This window comes from Cimex lectularius, unplaced genomic scaffold (genome assembly GCF_000648675.2).
Source record: "Cimex lectularius strain Harlan isolate CLEC.00 unplaced genomic scaffold, Clec_2.1 scaffold2, whole genome shotgun sequence".
NCBI classification, from domain to species: domain Eukaryota; kingdom Metazoa; phylum Arthropoda; class Insecta; order Hemiptera; family Cimicidae; genus Cimex; species Cimex lectularius.
Genome location: NW_019394219.1, coordinates 6453663 through 6473454, shown reverse-complemented (window position 1 = coordinate 6473454; position 19792 = coordinate 6453663). Strand labels below are relative to the sequence as shown.

Below are 19792 nucleotides of genomic sequence, written 5' to 3'. Positions count from 1 at the left end.
GTACGTTGTTCTAGGTGTTTTTCGTCCTTGTTGTTTGGTGGTTAGTAAGTTCTTTTGTTTTGCTGATTAGTACGTTCTTGTCGTTGGATGGTTAGTACGTTGTTCTAGGTGTTTTTCGTCCTTGTTGTTTGGTGGTTAGTAATTTTTTTTGTTCAGACAATTAGTACGTTCTTATCGTTGGATGGTTAGTACATTCTTGTTGTTTTGATAGTTCATTTTATTCTGGTGGTTTTAAATTCCTGTTGTTTGGTCGTCAGTACGTTCTTTTTACTGGTAGTTAGTACGTTTTTTGGTAGTAGTAGGGTTTTAATATAGTTATTTTTATATTCATGTTGTTCGTACGGTCGTGTTTTGGTGGTTAACATGTCCTTATTCTGGTTATTTGTACGTTCTTGTACTATTAAATTGTACATGCTGGATCGCATGGTTTTTATGTTGGTTTATTGATTTTTTTCGGTAGGGTTTTGTTGTTTTTTATTTATGTTTTATATATAACCAGCATGAATAAGCGGACCATGGCCGTCGATCAAACTACATATTCGTTACCTTGCATAGCTCAACAAAATGATGTACAATAATCATCGATAATGTTGACTGTCGTAACTAAAAATGATGTATGACTGGGTTGGGCTACTGCTGGTAAAAACATACTCAACCGACTTACTTGATTATTTTCAGACTTATTTTTTAAGAGCTTGGAATCTCGGAACACTGATCGTCGGATAAAACATCACAGCCTCGTCTTGTATTTATTTACGAAGATAATGCTGGTTCAAACAGCCTTGATATTTGCAAAATAATGCGAAATACTGCCGGGAAAATGGAACGATTCGACAATAATTAAAAATAATTTTAAAAAATCCATTTTTAAAGGAGTACCAATACGTGTTATTGAGAGAAAATCGTTACTCTACTGAAAAGAGAAAAAAATTTTTTTTTGAATGTTTACACAATGAGGCGTTTTATAGCACGAGAGTGAATGTGAACTAAATTGATAGCAATTGTTCGTGAGCCACGCAACTCTCGCCCCTTCCACGTGCTTGATCAACGATTTCTCAAGCAGAAACTCTCTTAAATTAACTATTTGTTGCGTATTAACCTTAATGGGATTCCGGTTTAGAATTATAACATGAAAAATCGTTTAAGCAAACGATAAGAGATCAAACATAGAGAGGGAGAAATAGAAGCTACATGCAACACTTTAAATGTATAAACAAAAAATGACTTACTTTCTTTTCTCAGAAATGGAACTGGCTACAAGATCGTAGATTTGTGCCCCGTTGTGAGACGTGTTAACCAGGAACAGGGCCGTCTTATCTGTTTACAAGAAATACCAATTATTTAGATAAAAATATAATTGATGCACATAATGTATAATAAAGGTTGGGTGCATACCAATATGAATTTTTTTTATATATTCTCAAGATATAAAAAAATCAACATTAGGAAAAATTTATTGTTGTGCTATAATACACTTTTTTGAAAGGGGGAGGCAGAGGGCAAACAATGGAAAAAAAAAGAGGGAATCAATTAAAAGTTTACTTTATCCAAATTGAAATCTCATTGTTCAATCAAACAAAGCTATAATTCCAGCTACAATTTATACCAAAAATGTAGTTATTCATCAATATATTGTATTTATCTGAGTATTTTTAGTAACCGTTCTCAATATTCAAGGTATTAAAATGTATAATAAATTCACAGTTCACTAACCAAATTAATGATTTCATTTATAAGTATGAATAATAAAAAATGAGGCTATAAGGATGGTTGAATTAAAAAAACTTGTGGGGTGGTGGAACTGTAGTTGTGCAGTTTTACTTCTAATCATCACCGGTTTCGTCTGTCAGGGAAATTTCAGTTCCTATTTCGCCATCTTCGACCAAAAACAAACCCACCTTTGAAGATGGTGAAATAGAAGCACATCTGGCAGACGAAATCGGTGAGAATAAGCAGACTTGGAGGATCAAACTAAAGCCTAATTCTGTTAGATGAGCTTGCTTTTATTATATCACAGAACGACCAAGACTGTTCAAACTAAGGACTAACCAAATTTAATATTTATCATCAAATGAAAATATTAAAAATAATAATAATTAAAAATGCGTATGTTTTTAAAATTGTAAGATTTGCATTAGAAAAATTATTCTGGCTGCTAAACAATCTTTCTGACAGTCTTATGTTTGATGATGATGCAACTCATGCAATTCTGATGATGGTGATTTAATAACTGAAAAGCGAAAACAAATAAATTGTAAGGCTTCTTGCTGAGATCTATAGGGTGATAAAACTGTAGTTGACCACTTCAAACAATCCTGGTCTGGATGTTCAATGGTTTGCTAGTTTTCTTAGTTATGAGTGCTTATACCAAGTTTAATGTTTAGAGTCAATGTTTAAAAAAAATGTGGATAATAGAACTTTAATATTTATTGTCAATGTTAAAAAATTGTGGATATTATATAGCTTATTTTGGGCACTAGAAAATCCTTCTGAGACAGTCTTTTGCTTGTTGGCGACTATGGTGATATAATAAGTGAAAAGCTAAAAGAAATAAATTAGGCGGTTTCTCACTTCGGTCTGTGATGTTATAAACGCGCAATTGGTCATTTCAATTCATCTGGTTTGGATATTCAATGGTTAGTGAGCTTTCTTAGGTGGGCTATTTATGTGTACATTTGTGAAAGGGGTGATGCTATCAGCATTAACATTGACAAATGTTGAAGACGACCAAACAAGCAACCCGATGTTTGAAAAAGACAAAAATACAACTATTATTACATCTTTGATTAGAGGGTATAATACTAGGGTACATATCACAAATCAAAGAGTATCTTCACTCTTTCAGGAAATTTATCAAATATTGTGTAACAACAAGAACCATTTATGGACAAATTTTTCGACCACATGACATTGCTTTACAAATTAGATTTAGACAAAAAAGATGTGTTTATATGACATTTGAAAGACATGATTTCCTCTTTCTGCTGGAGGAGATATGCTCAGAATAAGAAAAGGTTTATTGGCAATTGATTGATTTGCATTTTCTTCTCTGGTCATTTCCAGTCATTTGGGTCTTCCTACCCTCACACATCTTTAGTATGTGAAATACATTTCGGTTTTCACTATATCCAACAGTGTGATTGTTATAAACATGGTTAAATAAGGCATACACTTTGTTCCAGATGAAGGTGGAATGAATTTGGCAGAACAAAACAGTGAGGACAGACAGACCAGAATGGTCAAAAACAATTAATTGCTCTAAAACTTTTGCACCAGCAACAATCAGAACAAATATAGTATTAAAACAAGGAGCTGCAAAATAGGCCTAAGAAATAAATGCAGTGCAAATAACTCAAATGGACATTTCAGAAATAAATCTTAAACCTAATCTAACAATCAAAACTCAATTTTTAACTATAACTTTTAACTATATTAACTAACAAAAATTTGGAGGGACAGCCTAATAGCCTACTTGCATAAAATGGAGCAAAGTTTCAGGCAGACAAGTTTCTGGGAATAGCTGTTGACACCATGATCCTAGAATTCAGATTTGATAAAAAATTCAATAGAGCAGACTTGGAGAAATGGATCGCATTTGATGCCAACTTTATCTTGTACACAGCTAGCTCTAAGATGCAATATGGTTCAGAAGCTGGAATCAATGGAATTAAGCAAGGGACTAGAATTCACTGTGCTTTGGGCAATATGGTACTGTCTTTCAGGATGAGACTCTGAACACTATAGGTTTGTTCTATCCAAACCAACAGTGAATTGGCTGGCGAATGTGCAGTTGACTTTGGGCATTCCAACAAATCCAACTCAATCTGTCAGACAGCAGAGTTCCAATATCAAATTATTAACCGGTTTTTGACTGTCAAAACAGACCAAAATTGGCCAGAGATGTGCAGATGTTTCTCCACTCTTTCGCCCTCAACAAATCGAAAATTTCTTACAACTAGAGCCCGAATTTTGAAATAAAAATTCTCAAATATGCCATAAATATATATGCGCTAAAAAAAAAAAAAAACTAAAACATATAACTAATTTGCTCTAAAAGTATTAAAATACACAAGTTGAGTATCAGAGATATAACCCAACTTATAATTGAATAATTTCCTTTTAATATTTTTTTTCTTTTTTCTAGTAAATATTCATTTTGAAAGGAAATATATTAGAAATATTTAAATTACACAAAATGTAATATGAATATATAAATAATAAATTAGATAATTTAAAATTAATAAATTATAATGATTAGAAAGAGGATGAACAGTTTTTCGTTCCACAACCCGACTACTGGAAAATTAAATGTCCTAAATAAGTAACCAATATTTTAAAGGGAATTTTACTGTCAGTTTGTTTACATAAATAAAATAATGTAATAAAGTAAAATAACTGAAAATTTTTCTTTAATTTTTTACTCTGTGTTGTTAAACAAAAGTAAAAACCACCTTCAACAACACAAGTCTAAAAAACAAAAGAAAAATTTTCAAATATAAAAAGAAATAAGAACAATGCAAAAAGTTTAATAAAAATTTTAATTTTGGAATATATATATATATGCAAATTAACGCAATATTATTCAAATATCAAAAAATATGCATAATCAAATTTGAACCATTGTACCATGGGGGTATGATTTGGATAAATATCTGAACACCATGGTTGTAAGCGTTAAACCAAACAGAAGGTACCATTTGGCTATAGGAGTCCGAGCTTGGAAATAAAACGTTTAATTAAAGGAATTGAGAATCCTTGATCAGTCAATGCTCGGAGAAGCAGACAAAATCACGAATTAGTTGGCAACTAATTTGTGATTGTGTGTTGAAACAAATCTTATGCAATAAAAGAATAACCTACTACTCAGACTACATATCGGTAGATTACAAGTACTAACACTACAAACACTGTCAGACATTGGGAGTAACAGCAAATTACCCTTGTTTAAATACAGGACCGAACAGGCCAATTGCCAAATTCAATGAGGACACCATTCCTGAACTCTTTTACTGAATACCGAATTGCCAAAACCAAAGATACATCACACTAGGGAGTAAGAATAAGTCCTTGGCTCATTAAGCCTAGTACGCACTGAGATTGTTTGAATCGATTCATGTTGCGGGGCAGAGTTGGGGCTGCGTTCATTGTTGTGATGCAGCCCCGACTCTGCTCCGCAACAAAGAACCGTGTCCAGACCAAGATTCAGTTCATATTCATCAATGCCTGGGAAAATGACGGAGGAACTAGCTCTCTCAGGAATTTCCATTGCTTTTTTGCATTGTACGTAATGAATCCAATCGGAGGTCATTAAAAAATGCCTAAAAAGATGGTGGGTTCGACAAATATTTCACGGCGGAATCAGCATGGGAAAAATCTTTTGGACACATTGAGATTAAATGATGGCGCAGGGTTCAGAAATTTTTGAGGACCGATTTCAAAACCATTTTAATGAAAGTTGGAGGTCAAATTTCCAAGAAAGATACCAACTTTTGGGAATCTATTTCTCCGGCCAACAGATTAGCTGCCACTCTCCGGTCCAAACAAGTGGAGACTCGTACACAAGCCTCATGTACACCTTCAGGATTTCAGAACAATCAATATCAGATTTCGTTCCATAAGTGTGCAGAGCCAACATTCATCATTTGAGAAAATACATCAAGGTAAGTAAAGAATTGCAAGCAAATAATCAAATATTTTTAAGTTTGTAAATTATATATTGCTGTAGGTAAATAATGAAAGTGTGGATAAAAAGGTAAAAATATACAATATATAATATAATTATATTATAATATACTGAAACAAGAGCGCTTGTTCCGATTCACGTCCGCACTGGCAAATGTTGCGCAACATTGAGTCAAAGAATCCCACATCGGATGGGATTCAAAAGAGTCCGAAAATGCTAGCCTGCAACACACCAGATTCAACGCAACGATGAGTTGGGGCAGCCTGGACTCAGGCTACAAGCAGCCGATACTCTCCGGAGATTCAAAGAGTCAACTCAAAGAATCCCAGTGCGTACTAGGCCTTAGGATTGTATCCTTGGACAGAGGTATATGAAAAATATCATCAAAGGACCATCGCAGAAATTAACATTAGAACAACTAAACCTATGTTGTGTTAGAACTAGTAAACTAGAATGATTGTAAGACTGCTATGTCTGGGACACTGCAAAGTCTGAGGTATAATTATAGAAACGGGCCAGCAGAAACAAGCCTCATGCTGAACTGGTATAGTTGCTTATTCAACTTGAGAAACAACCTGTTTAGATATTGCCAAGAAGAAGAAATGTCAATGCGAAGGCCAATGCTGGCTGAGATTCTAATCCTGAGAGAGGAAAAACCATGGGTCTAAAGAACACAGTAGCCCTACACAAAGCTTTGGGGATCTGGTAAAAAGCCTTAAGCCAGGAACACACTTACCCGACACTACGCCATGCGACGCTACCCGATGCCTTGCCACGTTTTGGTGGGGTGTGCACATCTATCCGACGCAAGTACATGTCGCGTACAGTCCACAGCGTTTATCACAATAATCACAATCGCAACGCATCTTTTGTTCTTAATGCACTATTTTGAGCAAAACCTTGTAATAAATTGTTAGTTAAATTTTATGAGCACAACCATCTAATAAATTGTTTGTTAAACTTAATTGTTTTAAATAAAGTTACTCCTAACCATCATAATTAAACAATGTTTATAAAAACTTATGCATTTTTGATCTCGTTTAATTTGGTTTACATTAAAATAACATGTTGTAATTAATATAACGACAAAATTACATGTACTTAGTTTGAAATAAACTACAAAAAATATGAGTGTCCTGTTCTGATGCTACCCGACATTACAAAATGGTGTAATTTTACGAGCAAAACTATGAAATAAATTGTTAATTAAATTTTATGAGCAAAACCGTGTAATAAATTGTTCCAATTTTAGTATATGTACCGCCGAAGCGAGTACAATAAATTGTTAGTTAAATTCATTATATCAAAAAATCGTATTCCGGTGTTTTGATTAATTTTCTACCAAACCATTAAAATTAATTTTTTAAATAAAAACTAATTAATTTTTAATCACAGTTAATTTGGTTTGTATTAAAATAAGTATGTTGTAATTAATATAACGACAATAATACATGTAGTTTGAATAAAAATATGAGTGTCCGGTTCTTTTGTCTTCGACTGTACTCGATGCGACCCGACGAAAATCTGGACAGTGGGGATCGCATTAATGTTAATTCAATTTTATGAGCAAAACTGTGTAATAAATTGTTCCAATTTTAGTACATGTACCACCGAAGCGAGTATAATAAATTGTTAGTAAAATTCATTATATCAAAAATTCGTATTCCGGTGTTTTGATTAATTTTCTATGAAACAGTTAAAATTAATTTTTTAAATAACAACTAATGTTAATTTGGTTTATATGAAAATAAGTATGTTGTAATTAATATAGCGACAATAATACATGTAGTTTAAATAAAAATGTGAGTGTCCGGTTCTTTTGTCTTCGACTGTACTCAATGCGACCCGGCAGTGGGGATCGCACAGCATCACCGGGTAGATGTGCACGGGGGTAATGTAACCTAGTGAAAAATCGGAGTTTGGATTTGTGACGGGTAGCATCGCATGGCGTAGCATCGGGTAAGTGGCTTAAAGCTTAACGAATGGCTCTACATAATAATGGAGATTGCACAGTAGAACAATATTGGTGCACAAGGCCATAAATATGCAGAGTCCTTTTAATCAAAACCTTAAACTAAAAATTCAATATATCCTTACTGTTATGGCCTGTCAGACACATGTAACTTTCATCTGGATGGAAGTCATCTTGGCTCATTTTTATTTTATCCCTGACCAACTACTGAAGAAGGAAATAACCAAAATGTGCCTGACAGGCAAAAACAACAAAGAAGAGCAGAATGATAGAACATAATAAAACGACAGTTTCATCATAGGCCCAAGAAGAAATCTCACAATCACTTGGTACATTAGCAACAAATAAAATCTTACAGAAACATTACGTATCTTAAAACTTAATATTGCCTTTCAAAATTCTTTCATCTAAACTGGACCAATAAACAAAAAATTTCATTATTTATTTGTTGCAGTTGTTATAGTTGTTTATTATAAGCCTGCCAGAACAACCTACTTTATAAATAATTCTAATAGGTACAATTAATACATACCGACTGCGTTAAGCCTGACAAGGACGGTGGACACTTTGATTATGGGGCTTAGGGATGGATTATAGAATTTGAGCACATATTTTTCATCTTGTTTCTGTAACAGGATTATGATATCATCTAGAAGCAGGACATGAAGATCGATGCTCTTTTGTCTGTTGTTTGCTATCCTCCACGTCAACGATCCTTCGTACACTAACTTGTGCCTTGATAGATCTAGATTCTGTAAATAAATATAATAGAAAATTAAAACCCTAGGAAAAATGGTTGAATCCTTAAAAGTAAAATTGAAAGAGATGAAAATTAGGAATTTAAATAATATTGTCATAAACAATTTCTCAGGCTAGCCATCATCAATCATAATTTTTTTTTTTCTGGAAAAAGCCAGTTATTTTTAAGACTATGCATGCTTGGAAATCTGTACTAAAGACCATAAATATAATTTATAGGTTTTATAATTATTACAAATTCTCATACTTTTCCCCTTTAATTTGAATTAATGAAAAAATACTTGGAATGATTGATTTTTCGATTTCAGTAGAAAACGAGAAAAATGTTACTTTAATTCTAATCATTGCTCATTTTGGAAAAAAATAAGTAACACAAACCTTAAATTCTGCTGCTAAGGCATTTTCATTTTTGTCGAAGCCAGACTTATCTAGCCTTTTTTGAATTTCTGCAAGCCTGTTTTGGTCTTCAGCTTCTTTCACAGCCATATCGACATGGTTTAGTATTTCCTTACTCCTTTCAAACGCTGTATTCACTTTTTCCCGCTCTTCATCGTTGGATGTCGTGTTTTTGGCGATGTTTTCAAATAAGAGCGGGTACTTAGTTAACCTTTTAATAAAATCAAATTTTTTTATTTTATTTTATTGTTTTACTGGAATTGTTCACTGCATACCTTAGCCACCCTTTAGATAACATGTCTTTCAATTGTAGTCGTCTGCATCTAGGATTCATTTCAGCATCCAGCAGAAATGTATTGAGTTTAGGATCTTTTTTCCGTTTTTCTTTGAGTTGTTCCAGGGCGATCTGCTGCTTCGCGCAGAATATCGCCGCGGCTTTTTTGAAAGACTCTCCTCCAGCACCATCAAACTGAAATCAATAACAAATTAATTAAAACAGTTACGAGAAAAACATTTAAATTATACATCAAACCATTCAGTTAATAAATAATTACATGGTCTAGGAGTAGTTGTCCAACTTCACCAACTATCGGATTTTCTTTCCTTTTCTCCTTCATAACTGAATTAAGTTGAGAATGAAAAGCGATCATTTCTTCTAAATTGGCGAATAGAAGTTGAAGCTGATCAGGAGAGAGAATATGTTGTTCCTGCATAGGTTTATAAAAAACTCGATCAAGAACTTTCAGTCCCATTACGTGAGATCTCTCAGTGTAGAAGAGCTCTGAAAACAGAAAATGGGAAAGTGTTATCTAATGACCAATATTTAATTTTGGGTTGCATTCATTAACACCAGACCTCAATGTATAGGGTGGGTGTTTAAAAAGAGTTTTACAAGTATACACGTTAAATTTGCCCCAATCTTTTCAAACCAATACACACAAAAATATACAGTATTGCTTTTTATAAAAACAATTAAATTGGAATTGCAAAAAAAATTACTGGCTTTTTCTATATTAGCCTGCAACAGTGGTATATACTATAGAGACATAATTAATTAGTAAATACTGGAACCGTTGAGTGGTGAGAGTCTCTTGGCTTAAAGGCCGCGGGGTCATGGGTTCAATTCCTACTGTCCCCCTGGCCCTTTCTTTCACGATACCCTTCCTCCCAACTCAATCAAGTAGTCAATTCCAGGGGCAACTGTGGATATATAACCCTCGGCTGCAGGTTCTGGAGCTGACAATAACACCCAAAAAACTCGGTTGCCACGGTACCCAATTTAAAATATTTAATCACCATCGTCTGTCAGTGAGGACCACACTACATCATCTTGTTATATGAATGACATTCACAAAATATTTACAATTAAAATATTGGTCGAGTATATTAGGGAGTTGTAGATAAACTGTTTTTGAGAATATCCTCATTGTAACTGTATTCATGTTGAAAATTATTAATTTGCATTATTCATAAAATTGAAAAGTCATTATAGAATTAAGAAACATGACGTTATAAAGGCAAAATTTACTGTCCAATTGGGAGTTTATCACATAAGCAAGTTATTTAGAATATTGCGAGATTTCACTGTGCGGTTGTCTGTGGGGAAAAGGTAATTTGATTGTAACTGATCATCATCATCCTCACTATGGTGTTGATCTACTGATGCATTTCAGTGTTAGGATAAGACAATAGTCTAACACTGAATATGTCACTACGGATTTATATGTTCAAAATTTGTTTACTACAAAGTTTAGTCATTTCCGATTACCCTGATTATTATAAACTAAAATGATGACAAATCTTCATTGATTTTGTCTTTGATATAGCATGCCCCCACATATAAAAATAATATATAAACACTGAATGTGTATAAACTTGTATTTCTATGGCATCAGTACAGGGTCTTACTCAGTCTGTCTACATCCAGGTTCTGTTGTTACTAAAATGCATTTTGGCTTTGCGCAATCTCACTGTTTGCACAGTTCTGTAACTGAAATTAAAACAGTTCCTTACTCAAGATGCACCAAAGTTGAAAAAAAGTTAGAGTAACAACAAAAACACCAATAAATGCAGGTTCAACAAGTCTTCATTGACGACAGACCAACACTAATCATTTTGGTCATTTCTGATCATCTATGTCAGCATTAAAGTTATTAGCCACAGCACTAATGTAAAGTAGCCGTATAATCTAGATAATGTAGGTTGCATTGTCTGTCAGACCAAGACTGAACTAAAACAACATCAGCTCACACACCTCAACGAGATATTTCACAATTTGTCAATTACATCATATTTCAGTTAGGTTTTTTCTATTTGATGAAAATTAATAAAACTAAGAAAATTTGTGACTATTATTACAAATACTAATTATTCTGAGAAAATTTAGTAGAAACTAGTTAACCGATTGATTAACAATATACTTGATTAATATTAAAAACTTAATTTCAATAGTTTCTAATTTTAAAGACTTTTCCCTTAGTTGTAAACTACTAAATGGATGAGATTACCATTGATTACTTCTTGTCGTTTCCTCTCCTTTGAAGAGAGACTCTTATGAACCTCTTCAGGAACAGAAGTAGTCCAGTCGGATCGGTCTGCCTCGTCGTCAAAATCTGAGTCCCAAGGTTGCTGTTGGTTTTGTGACTGCTGCAGTTGATTTTGTTGCTGCTGCTGACTAGCACCTACACCTTCGAGGGAATTACTTGGGCTTTCCAAGCTTCTGGAAAACAAAAGAAGAAAAAAATTTGAACTAATGAAATCAACAATTTGCAAGTTCAATTTGAGAGGGAAAAAGTTATATTCAGAAATTATGCCTAAGTAGGTTGATAAGTATTTTCTGCAAAGAGAAAAGAAAAAATGAAAAAGATAGAAGTTATGTATTGAATGTGGTAAAAAGGTGATTATTCATGAGGCTTTTTTTAATGAAAAAATACCTGAAAAGTAGACATTACAATTAGAATTGAGTGAACTAACCGCAATTAAGAATTATTAGCGTTTTTGTTTTTAAAAAAAGGGCAACCAAATCATGCAAAACTTACCTCAACCACGTGACGAAATGCTCAGAAATGCCAATTGAGAAGGAAAAATAAAAAGTAAATAAAATGAAAAAATAAATGAGGGGTTTAAACAAATAAATTGTCCAAAATGTTGAATATTATTATTGAGTTTATCGAACAATTGATGAATAAATGTTTGTAAATGATTAAATGTTCATATAAAAACAGTCAATTACTTATTAAAAAAACATGGTATTGCTTATTTGACAAAATTGACAAAAATCCTTGCTAACCTTTTTTGCAAATTAAAAATAAATAAAATAAAATAAAAATAAACTTTAATAATTGAAATTAGAAGAGTAACTATTTTCAATCATTTTTTTATATTTTTTTCTACTTATGACTCACTTTACTATAGTTAAAGTTGAAACTAGAAGTGCTTGTTAATATTAAAGTGTTAAAGAGTTACTAGAGTATTGTAAACTAACAAATTAAAGAAAAAAAATTGTATATAATGAGAGGTGTTTAAACAAAAAAGACAAGAAAAGAAAGAAAAAGAAACAGAAAATTAAAAAGAAAATGAACTGAACAATAGCTTACCTTGTTGATAGACTAGAATTTGATGAACTACCGGAATTTGATTTGAACGACAGGGTCTGTGCATCCACTTCAACATCACTGAAAAAATTCAATTTGTTCAATTAAAACTGAGGGACTAACTAAAAAAGTGTTTGAGAAAACAAAAATGGACGGCATAAGGGGATGGAGATATATCTGCAAGTATTGGTCCGAAGTGAATGATAGGAAAGGACTCTATTTGAATTAGCACTCATTGTCAGTGTAAAATAAAGCAAATGGCTGTTTTTCAATAATTAAGGTACTTGTACAAACCCTTCTAAAAGCGTATTTTGGGATATTTATTATTCTACAATAGATGTCTTTAATAATTTTAAATTATTTAAAATGAAAGATAAAGATTCTAAGAGATTAGAGAATGAGATTTGTCATTCTGCAATTTCAAAATTGACATAATTAAATGGAATTGCAATCTGAACGTTACATTTTTCCCTCTTTTTTTAAAATAAATATATGCAAGATACATTGAATGTCATAACAATTCATGTAACAACCACAGAATATTACTTTTGTTTTACTTCTTAAAGGATATTTGGAAATAATTTAAATTATTTATAATGAAAGAATATAATGAAATATCATGAAAGAATATTCTATGAGTGGTGTTTCAAAAATTCCAAATTTAACTAATCGAAAACTTTATGTAAATACTTTGAACCAGTCCAGTAACTTTCTAAACAACAACCAAACCTTTAACTCTATAAACTGAAGACATTCTAGAAAACTTAAGTAACAAAAAGAACTAAAACACTAAAATTGACAACTAGCTTCCTCCGTCTAAAGTAAGATATGAGAAAAGAGGAAATAAAGTCCATAAAATTCCAAATTTAACTTATTAAAAACTAATGTATAATAATTTGTATGTCTAGTAACTTTCAGAAAATATAGAAAAACATGCCTTGAACTACGTCAATTAATGAATTGACAAAACTCCAAGCCACAAAAAGAACTAAAATGCTAAATTTGATAACTTTGCTTCTTCCGTCTAAAGTAAGATATTGGGTTGTCCGGAAAATAATGCAGGATTTTAAGTTTTCATTAAAAAAAATCTATATAAAATATTCTGTTTACGTTTACAGGATTACTCATTTGTATGAATGTCAACACTTATTAATCCTCTTCCAAATGATATTGTTTGTTTACCTCTGTAGCATTCCGCTACTTGGAAATAATTCAGTCATCCTTATAATGTCAAAGCGAGAATTTCGTACGATTTTCTTTTACGAGTTTAAACTCGGCCGAAGCGGAGCCCAAACGGCTAGAAACATTAACCAAGTCTGGGGCGAGGGTTGTGTTAATGAGTGCACTGTGCAAAGGTGGTTTAAAAAATTTCGGGAGGGAGATTTCAGCCTTGAAGATGAAGAAGGTCGTGGAAGGCCTTCCTCTCTTAATGATGATGTTCTGCGATCAGTGGTGGGTGCAGAGCAACTCAAAGTCAGTAAAACGACCGTCGCTGACCACCTCAAGGCGATTGGAAAAGTGAAAAAACTCGAAAATTGGGTTCCACACTCATTAAACGATCGCCAAAAAAATCAGCGCTTTGATGTTTGTGCATCACTTCTTTGTCGAAACAAAAATGACCCATTTCTGGCCAGAATTGTTACATGTGACGAAAAGTGGATTCTCTACGATAACACTAGACGTTCTGGACAGTGGCTCGACAAAGGAGAAGCTCCAATACATTTTCCAAAGCCCCCAACTCATCAAAAAAAGGTAATGGTTACGGTATGGTGGGCTTCATTTGGTTTAATACACTACAGCTTCTTAAATCCTGGCGAAACCATCAATGCTGAATCATACTGTAACCAAATTAATACCATGCATCAGAAATTGGCAGTAATGAAGCCCTCTTTGGTCAATCGGAAAGGGCCCATTTTGTTGCATGACAACGCTCGACCACATGTGTCACGTGTAACGTCACAAAAATTATTGGAGCTTGGCTATGAAACTTTGCCTCACCCACCCTACTCTCCGGACCTCTCGCCTACTGACTACCATTTTTTTAGACACCTGGACCACTACTTAGAACACATAATATTCAAAAATCAAACGGAACTGGAAAATGCATTTATTGACTTTATCAATTCTAAAAATTCTGAATTCTACTCAGACGGAATTAATAAGTTACCAACACGTTGGGAGAAATGTATTGAGAGTATGGGAAATTATTTTGATTAAAGAACATTGCTTTAAAGTAACTAGTTTCTTTTTTTTTGTTTAATACCAAAATCCTGCATTATTTTCCGGACAACCCAATACAAGAAGGGAGGAAATAAGGTCTATACAATTCCAAATTTAACTAATCAAAAACTATGTATATTATAATATGAAACAGTATATCTATCACCTTTCAGACAACATGGCAAAACATTGACATCAACCATGCGTTGAACTAAATCAACTGAAGACTTATGATGAAACTTCAAAGCCACAAAAAGAACTAAAATGAAATTGTCAACATTGCTCATTCCAAATAAAAAAATCCGACTTAATTAATTAATTAAGTTAATGAGAGAGGAAGGATAGTCCTTAGGTATAAGGTCTTAGGCATAGGTAAAATTTTTAAAGAAAAATTATCCATGAATTATCATAATTCAAGTTGTTGGCACAGCTGACCAAATTTAGTTTGTGTTCAATAATTAGAATACGATTCTATGCACTAGTGTTTTATAAGAGAGTTTGCGTTCATATTTTACATTATTAAAGTCACTCATATTATTTGATTTTACTTCTGAAAACCTAATCTGTAATATTTATTTTTCTACAATAAAACACGGTGTCCTGGACGCTTGAATTTATTTATAATCAAGAGTGAAAATTCTACAAGCTGTGCATAGAATAAGGCTTGCATTTTTAACACTTAAGTTTAATAAATCAATATTATTGTACACTGTACAGCACCCTGAGACCTAGCCAGCATCTACACTTTGTAAATAGCCGCTTTGTTCAAGTCTTGTGGGACGAGGATTTCTCACAACTTGAAGCCGCTCCTGGCTGAGTCAGGGTCAAGACTGGCCCATATCACAGACTGTCAGTAAGATCAGTTGAGTTCAGAATACTCAGTTCAGTTCTGCAGTGAAATCAGCACCTGAATTCTGAGTCTGATTTTGAAGGCTAAGTCCTCCCAAGGAGTTCGTCAGAAGAATCGTCTCCTGCAATCTACCACCAACAAGATCTATGACCTAGTGCAACAATTTTCCTTTCCTACATGAAGTCTGTATGCTGAGTGAGCCAGTGGCAATTCTCTGGCATTTGTTTAATTAAACCCTTTTTTTCTGTATAAGGTAGCTATATCTGTTTGAGGGTGAATCCTGGGGTGCAAAAGAATTGAGATCTACATTGACTACACAATTTAGACTAATCAATTTTTTCCTCCTAAACTATTAGCAACAAATATCACTAATTAATTGCAAAACAAACGCCAAATAGTCAAAATACCATTTATAGAAAACAACTTTTTTTAAATTGTTATTTTTATATAAACTAAAGAGGAGTACATTAAAATTAAAAAAATTCCCGTTCAGTGTTATGTTTTATATGAGAAAAGAGTAAACAAATCCTTGAACTGACATAATTTAAGTTGTTTAACTCAGTTGGTGTAATATTCATTAAAAACACGATGTTAAATCGTGACCTGGCGAATACACGATCGTTTATCAGTCAAAATAACAAATATTTAAAGCCACAGTTGAGTCGGTGAAGAAAATCGCCGTTAAGGATACCGTCGATGTTATAGTCGTTAGTTCGTGTCGCAGGGGGCTGAGGACCTCCGGCAACACAAGGGTGGTATGTGCCGAAGGGTTGGTTAACGGAAGACAAGGGGTGGATCAATGTTGCAGGTCACCGACCCTCTTCACTCGCTCTAAAAACCAGCATGTTCGTGAATTTTTCATCCATGGTTTATGAGAACCTTCAACATTAACTCGAGTGGTTCTGCCTGGCGAAAGAAAAGGGAGAAGAGCCTTTTTTTTAACGACCACAGTATCTAATAACGCACTCATCATCAAATTAAGGACCCGCACGATTTTCAAAGTTTTACTTCCAAATTGTTACAGTTACGAATTTTCATTAATGACTGACAATATTATATAAAATTTATCACACGTCGAAGTTTCCTCCCTGTAAAGCGCACAGAAATAAACAAATAGAATACAATAGAACAAAAGAAGAATAAGGTAATAGTATCAAAAGATATATAATAAGGACATTTCATTGACAAATGAGGCGTTCTGATCCCTGTATTAATCCTATAAAAGTCAACTGGCAGTAATTTTCTTTTGTTTGTGTGAAAGTTTACTTAAACGATTATTCTCCCATCATACCGACACCGATAATTCTATTTACCTGTTTTCACGTTACATAAATGCTAACTTTTATAGATGAATGAATCTGAGATAACTAGATATATGTACTACTAGATATCTATGGTTATCAGGGAAAATAACAGTTCCGTTTTTGTAGTTTGGTCGTTTCAGATCATCCTGGACCGCCTATCGCTGGTTCAGTCTGTTAGTCGTAAAGCGGCATTTCGCCATCTTCAGACGTAGACTTGTGTGATTTCCATTTAGCCCAGTCTCTTTTTCCGTTAGTGAAAGGAAAAATGTTGAAAAGGATGAGTCGGTGTTCTCTTTAGTCGGCGTCTTTGATGGATTAAATCTGGGTTTTTTTTCTTGGCCGGTTACGGTCAATTATTGTAATCATCGGTTCGGTTTCTTTTAATATTGCGTTTTGAATGGACCAAATAATGCGTATAAATAGCTAATAAACGAATTATTGATGTGTTCTAGTTATGCTGTTGTGAGAGGTTTTGAAAATGTTCGTGAGTTCTTGATGTGTACTAATTGTTGTCGATATGTTCAAATTTTCGTTGAGGTGTCCTAGTGTCATTGATGTGTACGAGTTTTTGTTAATCTGTTCAAATTATAGTTCAAGTTGTAGTGTCCTAGTTCTGGCGAAGGGTGCATTATTCGTTGCTGATGTGTCCAAATTGTTGTTGAAGCGTCTGAGTGGTTGTAAATATATGGTGTTTCTGACGATCCCGGATTATTACTGTTGATTTATCAGAGTTGTTGTTGTTGATGCGTATATTGATGCTAGTGTGATTAAATTGTTGTCGATGTATGAGTAGTTGCTCATGTGTTCAAGTTATAGTTGAAGTGTCAGTTGACGTGTATGTTGTTTCTGACGGGCCCGAATATTACTGCCCATTTATACGAGTTGCGGTTGATTTGCCTATTGATGCTGATGAATTAAAGTTCTGGCTTTGTGAGAGCTGTTACTGATGTGCCAGAATTGTCGATATATGAGTAATTGCTTATGTGCTCAAGTTATTGTTGAAATGTCCGAGTTGCTGGTGCTGCAGCTTATGTGTTAAAGTGGTGGTTGATGTGTATGTTGATTCTGATGTGTACAAGTTGTTGCTTATGTGCGATTTGCTGCTGATGTTGTCTAGTCGTTGTCGATTTATTAGTAGTTGTTGATGGGAAGGTTGTTGCAGACGTGCCATTTGCTGCTGATGTGGCCTAGTAGTCGATGTACATATGAAACTATTTAATAAAAGGTTTTCTTCTTTTTGTAAGAGTACTTCTGGGAGTATGGTTTCCTAGGATTAGACTGTTTTTATTTAGCCTTTTTCCTGATAAATTTAAATTTATCTACTGTTGTTTTCGCTATGTTTAAAGATCGCTCAGTTTGTGACAGAATATTTTTAAGAATATCTTTCCTTTCTATTGAGAATTACTGGGTTTAAAAGGGTGTAGGGTTCTTTGTTTGTGTACGCAATCAATAATAAGTAAAAATAATGAGGTTAATAAGATTTTGTGATTTATCTCACGTCTTTTTTTATTGATTGGAAATATTATTAATATTACATTTATCCACCATTCGAGAACATTTTTTTTAATTCTTTGCTACAGCTACGAAGCCAACACGTTCCTGTCAGCCGATACGAGCAACTGGCATTGTAGAAGTGACAAAAGTATCCATTGTGAGATTAAATCGCAGTTGGGTGACTGTGTCGGGCAGGGCATCTCTTTTGTTTTGAACCTGACAGACAGGACGATTCTGCCAGTGACGCTTTCAATATCAAAAGGGCTTTTGCCAATCGACTCGACCGGATTCATATCGTTCTTAGCTCACTTGCTCAGGGTCTTACTTTCCAGCAACCTCACAAACTATTTCCTGTATGCACTATGTCCTACTAACTACTTTCTCCTTATTACTGAATATCAATAATCACAGATTAAGAAATGACGCGTAATCAATGAAGTACTGAGAGATTTATTCTTGAGGCTGTAAGGGGATGAACCTGTACTTTGGTCGTTCTGATAGGTGTTCCTAGCTCTAGGACTGTGAGTCTATTTATCAGCGGTTGGTTAGGGATAAAGCAGTGTGAAGCAAGACACGATCTTCCGTTCAGGTGAGAGCTGGGGATCTGACAGAGAGGGTAGGTACACCAGATTAATTGTAACGAAACTACATTTTAACTTTTTCTTCAACAACAATTACAACATGTTTAAGCTGAAATTTAAGTACAAAGTGAACACTGAAACAATTAGTCGCTTGGCCTTTTCAGTTCATCCTTGCTGCTCTGATATTTCTTTAGGCGTATGGTAGACCAACTCAACGAGGAAGGGCGGACCCGAATGATAGGAAAAGACCAAATTTATCGATTGGCTATGTGTTATCATCCTGAAGGTAAACTTTGCCGATTAATGCAGTATCACAGAAAGATTATCCCTACTGCTTAAATGTTAAAAGGACATTGGATTACTAGTAGACAAATTTAGAAATATGGTTTACCAAGTCAATTAACAGAAATAATCCTCTTTTTATTTATAAACAAGGGTTTTGATAGTTGAATATTTTCTGAATCATCGACCCAGGGTAAGTCCGGAAGAGGATTCCAGATTCCATCAACACAACTGCCAAATACAGCTGAAACATGTTTTATGTCAAACCCCAAGGTTACTTGTAAAAAAATCCTCACGGAGGCTGAGACAAATTAAGCCTACTTCATTGAATTTAGTGCTTAAAGGGTTGTTTTTTGCGTTCTATTTGCGATTATGACGTCCGGGTAGGGCAAACCGGTGTTACGTCACGTCACAACTACGTCCGCCTCGCTGAAAACCCGGTGGAGGAATAAAAATGCCCTAAGAGAAATATCTTTCCCCTTAAGAAAAATGGATCCGTCGAATTGTTTTATATTTGAACAAACCGTACGAACGTCAGAACACGTCTAAATAGAAATTTACTCTAAATTTAAAAAAATTCATACGCCCGATGGAAGCACCCGGCTTGATTACGTAGAAGAAAATGTCAATGTATCCCCGGCCGTGATTCAAAAAAATG

At 33.9% G+C, this 19792-nt stretch overlaps 1 protein-coding gene across 8 annotated transcripts in view; it reads right to left on the bottom strand.

Moving 5' to 3' along the window:
* LOC106666708 (rho guanine nucleotide exchange factor 11) overlaps nt 1–19792 on the bottom strand; it is a 237147-nt gene that overhangs the window by 58618 nt on the left and 158737 nt on the right. For 7 of the 8 annotated variants that reach the window (XM_014394066.2, XM_014394068.2, XM_014394070.2 and 4 more), the window contains 7 exons: nt 12407–12484; nt 11318–11529; nt 9365–9591; nt 9086–9279; nt 8793–9021; nt 8188–8407; nt 1230–1317 (listed from right to left, as the gene is read on the bottom strand). In XM_014394066.2, the coding sequence (XP_014249552.1) occupies nt 1230–1317; nt 8188–8407; nt 8793–9021; nt 9086–9279; nt 9365–9591; nt 11318–11529; nt 12407–12484 (1248 nt within the window). The remainder of the gene's footprint in view (nt 1–1229; nt 1318–8187; nt 8408–8792; nt 9022–9085; nt 9280–9364; nt 9592–11317; nt 11530–12406; nt 12485–19792) is intronic. The other variant, XM_014394067.2, reaches the window with a different exon arrangement.